The 6,000-nt window shown below is 42.2% G+C and overlaps 1 protein-coding gene across 1 annotated transcript in view; it reads left to right on the top strand.

The window, feature by feature from the left end:
• The first annotated feature begins 298 nt into the window (after nucleotides 1-298).
• The window catches only part of PTPRJ (protein tyrosine phosphatase receptor type J), a 28,065-nt gene continuing 22,363 nt past the window's right edge, over nucleotides 299-6,000 (top strand). Inside the window, exons 1-5 of the mRNA XM_085063806.1 lie at nucleotides 299-352; nucleotides 1,556-1,574; nucleotides 2,598-2,762; nucleotides 3,523-3,780; nucleotides 4,326-4,592. Coding sequence (XP_084919932.1) covers nucleotides 299-352; nucleotides 1,556-1,574; nucleotides 2,598-2,762; nucleotides 3,523-3,780; nucleotides 4,326-4,592 — 763 coding nt within the window. The remainder of the gene's footprint in view (nucleotides 353-1,555; nucleotides 1,575-2,597; nucleotides 2,763-3,522; nucleotides 3,781-4,325; nucleotides 4,593-6,000) is intronic.

Below are 6,000 nucleotides of genomic sequence, written 5' to 3'. Positions count from 1 at the left end.
TATGTAGGACATCTGCATCCTATATCATGTCTGTTGTGTGCTGCATTCTCTGCTAGAGAAGACCAGGCACTAGGTCTTTGATGCTTACAAGTGCTTTTTTTGCCTAGGAAGGGTGCCTAAATTCTTCTTGTTGTGGCACTGAAACCATCATGGGAATAAGATTAAATGGTATTTTCTGGCTACTTTTTGAGGATGTGTCTGCTTGGAGCTTGACTGGTGCAAGGAGCTTCTGCTGCTGGAGCTGCTTGTGGCAGCTGGGGGAGTGAGTGATTCAGGCATTGCATCCGGTTGTTGTGAGATGGCAGCTGCTTATTTTGAGTTAGCTCATGGAATTGCACAAGCAGCTAAGAAAGTAAATGGGGGTAGAGAAAATGCAGGTTGCAAGTGCTTTAGATAAGACTGCTTCTGCCTCTACTCACTCTTGTGCCAAAAACCAGACCCAGAAGTGCATGGGCAGAAACTTCCCATGTTTACGGGACTCCCTGGCATGAGGCACTGTGTCCTACCACATGGGAACCTGCCTGTCCTTGGGAGGATTACCTCTGCATGCCTGGTTTTGCCTTGTCATGTCATGTCCCTGGCTTTGCAAGGGGAAAGTTGTGTTTAATCCTTGATACAATAGCTGAAGTAATTTGTTTGTTACATGACGAAAGTGGCTGCTGCAGTCAGCTGGTGTCAGCTGGCTACCAGATTCCCAGAAAATCAGGGTTTTCCTCTCAAGCACCTGCAGATCTCAGTCTGGGGCTTTTACTTCGCTCCTTTGAGGAGCATTCTGTGGTGCCACCTGGAGGGACATGAATATGACATGAATATGACGATTTATGGACCAACAGGAAGGGAAAGGGCTATTTAGAAGTAAAGTGCAAAGTGTGAAGACTAAAATTTGTCCTCAAAGCAAAATTCTGGTGTGTTTCTCAGTATTACCAGCACAGGAGTTTCAGGCTGCAGTTCAATGGCAATTGCTGATATGTTATGGATGTGTGCACATGTATAAACTGGATTTCAGAGCATGTAATCAAGTGTTTTGAATTTTAACTACCGTGAGTTCACTTCAGAAAATGCAAAACACTCATTTGTGAGAAGTAATAAGAACGTTTATACAGAAAAAGGATGAAAGGAAAAGATCTTTTTATTAATAAAAAAGACCTAATTGACATCTGCTATTTTTTTGTGGGATGGTATCAAGGATACTAACTAAAGTGTCTTTTGGCTAAGATCTTATAGACCTGCTTTATAAGTTTATGTGTGCAAAATAACTAGCTTATGTTATTCGAACTATTTTTTGGGGGGGAGGGGGGACAAAATAGACTAGGTTTTTTAGAATGTGGAAGCTAACATTTTACCAGCATGGCTAGATTTTTTTTTTTTTTTTCTCTACTAGTTTGGTATATTTTTTGGTGTTATTTTTGTCAGTAGAACTTTATGTATGTCTTTTGCACATTGAAAAATCTGGACTTTTAAAAAAGATTTCCTCCCCCCTCATGTTAACCAGCCGTTATTTTATTTGAGCTTAGTTTTAAAGTTTTAATTTCTGTTATTTGTTTTTGTTTTCCAGGTCAGATGTACAATTGCTTGTAAGTATAATTCTGTTGCTTGCTTTTTATTTTTTATGTAACTCTCATTATCTTAATTTCTTTTAAGAAAGATCAAACAATATCCACAAAGTATTAAAAAAATTTCCTGGAAAGGATTTTTAGGAATAGCAGTTAAAAATACAGACTCAGTTATTTTAGTGACTGTACTTCCTGCAATGCATTTAAGGATATTTAAAGATATAAATCTGTACTTTAATCCATTTGCTTTTCAGTCTGTTAAGAGTTCTGGTAAAATCAAATACGGGTGTAATGTGCTTAAAAAGATGGGAAAATATACTTAATAAAAACCAAACAAACCCCCAAAACAAGACATATGCAAAGTGATGCTTTTAAAGAATTTCTGAGGTGAGTCTAGAACTGCTGAACTGGCCAGGACAAGAAGTTTTCATGTGGCAGAAATTCCTGAAAATGTGTACAAATAAGTTCTGCCTTAATATTGAACATCAGACTTAGATGAGTTAGCCTTTAAATTTTAGGGCCTGAATCAACTCTTTCTAAATTTTGGGCTGTGCTACATCAATGTATAACTTTTGGCTCTAGATGTAGAGCCATGTCTCTTCTGTACTTGTGGGAACATGAGAGGGAAATAGGGGAATATGCTGAGGGGAAGGGACAAAATGGCTATGCCAGGTTAAACAAAACTTCTAATAATGCATGAAGAAAACACACACAGAATGTGGCTACAAGTTGTTTTAACTCCTTTCAAACAAAACTCTGCTGAAAAAAGCAGGTCATGTCAGCTTTCATCCAGACTGTGTGTAGAGTCAGGGGATGGCTGAAATAATGGGGCAATCACTTGAATCTAATTCAAATCATCTCACAGAAGTTAAGAGGTGAAACCAGGAAAAGTGGTAAAACCAGGAAATGGGCAGTGATGTTTCTGCAGAACTGGGAAAACAGAAGTGACTGCAGGTCTGTGCTTGATATCTGCAACTAACTTTACTTCTGCAAATGGGGAGTCCAGATGTTTTGTAAAGACACAGTTTTGTGTTCTTCTTTCAGGCACTGAAGATTGCAGCTCAAACAGTGTAACTGCAGAACCAACAGCCAGTAGTAATGATGGTGTATCAGTAAGCTCTGCAAGTGGGAGCACAACCTCTGCTGGTGGAAGAGTGACCGGGGCTGTGTCACCATCTGATGGAACAAGTTATTTAACCACTGCAACACGTATGTGGTTTGGAATGTGACTGGGATATGAATCTTGGGTGTTTTGCTCTTTTATATTGTGATAACATTTTAAGCCTGAACTCTAGTTTAGAGTACAAGGAGCATGGCACAGGCATGGAGCCAACTGCTTTACTACAGAAGAGAATGAAGCCAAGAAAAGTACCTGCACACCTGACTGGGAGTGCAGTTTCATGCTGTGATTGGTGCATGACCTTGGAATACTTTTATCGGTGTTAGACCCAGGCTCCCTTCCCTGCTTATTATGGCTTTTTGGCTTACAAGTCCATAGTTCAACTCACTGTGAAATACAGATTTGAAATGCATAAGTGGCAGGGTACAGCTGAAGTCCCCTACCTAGTACAGAGCATTTTGTGTCATGTATCTACAGGAGAGGTATGTGAATCTTGCAGCTAGAAAGTCTTCTCTCTTTGGGATATCCAGTTTAGGAAAAAATGACAGCAGGTTATATGTTCCAGTCTTCCTCAGCAGCCTGCATAAAACTCACAGCTGAATCAGCAGCACAGAAATCACTGCTGCACCTAGGCAGCTTTACTCCTTGAGATGAATTGAAGCTTGAGGAATTGGAGTAGATGGCAGAGCTATAAAGTATGCCTTGCAGTAGAGAAAGATGGCTTGATTGTTTTCCAGGCTGATTTCTGTTTTACAGAGCCTGAGTAGGACAGGGAGGAGAGTGCTGTATGTGTTTGTCAGCAAATATTCTTGCAGGTTAAAAGATTTTTATGTTTATCTCTTTTTGTAGAATCCACCCCTGTTCTTCATCTCAGGGCAGAATATGTTGGTGTGACTTCTGTCAACTTAACATGGTCAGTGGAAAATGCTGCTGAACCCTACACGTACAGGATACAGGTTGTAAATGGCACATCTTTGATGGAACTGACATTCAATGGCACCAAAGCAGAAATTACTGACTTACTCCCTGGGACACTGTACAGCTTCACAGTATTTGCTGTAGCAGCTGATCATAACATAGAGGGAAGTTCCATACACCTGTACACAAGTAAGTCACAGTTTCTTGCAACCATATTTCTTGTGGTCTGTACTTTTCTGTGCAGCTTGGGGGTCTGCCTACGTATGTGAATACTGCAGTTCAATGCTATTGTCTATAAGACATGATATTTTAGTCCTGGAGGCTGACCTGGACAGTGTGCAAAGAATGGGATGTTGTTGTACAGCACAAACGTAGACCTGATGGTTTTGTTTTCTTGTTTTAAATTATCTTCCCCTCCATCCTGGTCTCTTGCCTGCACACCTGTCTGGATTTCTGAGGGAAGCCCTGGGAGTTCTGTCATCAGTGATGGCCTGTGCTTCTCCTTTTCAATGTCAAAGGGAGATGAATGCCACTCAGCATAGTTTGTCTTCAGTTCTCTCTCTTAGCTGCCCACTGGTACAATAGCCTCCAGGAGTGCCTGGTGATGATGTTGGGGTGCTCCTGCACTCTGGACTGTGAGTGGTGTGAAGCACTGGTGTGTCTGTGTTGCTTGTTTCCATGTCTGTGAGCAGCTGTTCTTGCAGCTTAACAGGTCGTTGTCTTGCCTTTCACAGAGCCCAGCCCAGTTCTTGATGTCAAGGCAGAATATGTTGGTGTGACTTCTGTCAACTTAACATGGGTGGTGAAGGACAATGCTTCTGACAGCTACACGTACAGGATAGAGGTTGTAAATGACACATCTGTGAAGAGTGTGACATCCAGTGGCACCAAAGCAGAAATTACTGACTTACTCCCTGGGACAATGTACATCTTCACAGTATTTGCTGTAGCAGCTGATCATAAGACAGAGGGAGAAGGAAATTCTACGGGCCTATATACAAGTAAGTCACAGTTTCTCACTGCTCTGTTCCTGGTGGGCAGCTCAAAGCTCTTCCCAGCTGCCTGAGGGCTAAAATGTATAGCTGTCATGTATAGATCTGATGTTTCATTCCTGTGACCTAATCTGGGATGTCCACTAAGCAATGGGGTCTTTAAGTGTGGAAGAAATAAATCCTTGCTTTTAAAAAGAAAAGCCAGGCAAACATAATCCACCTTGCTTCCTCTCCATCTCTGTCTTCATATCTCTTCATGTGGGAGATAATTTCTTGTCACAAGTACTCAGTGAACCAACTTGGAAAGATGTCCTAGAGTTGCTGTTTGTGAATAGAGGACTCATGGGAGATGGTGGGTGGCTGACTTAGCTACAGTGATCATTAAATGACTGAGTTTCAAATTTACAGTGTAATTAGTAAAAAGAGGCAGCAGAGTTGCTACCCTGGACTCCAGGAGAGCAAAGTTTAATCTGTTCAGGGCACTACTTGGTAGCCTAACCTGGGAATCTGCTTTTGAGGCCTTAGGAATCCACGAGTGCTGTATAGTTTTTAAGGACTGCCTTTAAGAAGCACAAGAAGAGGCAATTTCATTGTATCAAAAGTCAAGCAATTGGGGCAGAAAACCAGCTTTGCTGAACAGGGAACTCCCTGTGGAGCTCAAGAGGAAGAAGAAACTGTGTGAGCTCTGAAAGTGAGGTCAGGCTTGTCAGGAGGATTACAGAGCTGTGGTTTGTCTGTGCAGGGAGAAGACACCAAGGGCCAGAGCTCAATTACAGCTGAAACTGGCCAGTGCTGTTTCAGATAACAAGAGAGGCTTTTTGAAGTACATTAATAGCAAGAGGAGGTCTAAAGAACGCATTGGACTGACCCTTGTTGCAGATGGTCACCTGCCTAATAGGGAGGAAGAAAAAGCCAAGGCATTCAATGTATATTTTGTCTCAGTTTTTGGTGATACTGATAGGCCTTGGTTTGCCTGATCCCCAGAGCTGGAGGACCATGAGTGCTGGCAGTTTGCAGTTGTGGACACTGAAAATGTAGGGACCACCTGTATCAGCTAAATGTTCACAAGTCCAAGGGGCCTGTTGGGATTCATCCCTGAGTACAGAAGGATCTTGCTGATCTATGGCAAGATCTCCCTCCATCAGCTACTTGGGAGCCCAGGGAGGTCTCTGCCAGCCAGTGTTATTCCTGTTCCTGTGGAGGGCATTAGGAAAGACACAGGAACCTGCAGACCTGTTAGACCAACCTCAGTTCCTAGCAAAATCACAGAGAAAATTGCACTGGGTACTGTTGAAAGGTGTTTAAAGAACCATGCAGTCATCTGGAGTCATTAAGATGAGTTCACAGAAGCCAAGCCCCCTTTAACTAATTTGATCTTTCAGTGTAAGGTCACCCACCCAGCAGGGAAGGGAAGGTG

Source organism: Lichenostomus cassidix, chromosome 5 (genome assembly GCF_008360975.1).
Source record: "Lichenostomus cassidix isolate B80296 chromosome 5, HeHo_3.0, whole genome shotgun sequence".
NCBI classification, from domain to species: Eukaryota; Metazoa; Chordata; class Aves; order Passeriformes; family Meliphagidae; genus Lichenostomus; species Lichenostomus cassidix.
This window is presented reverse-complemented; position numbering and strand designations above follow the sequence as displayed.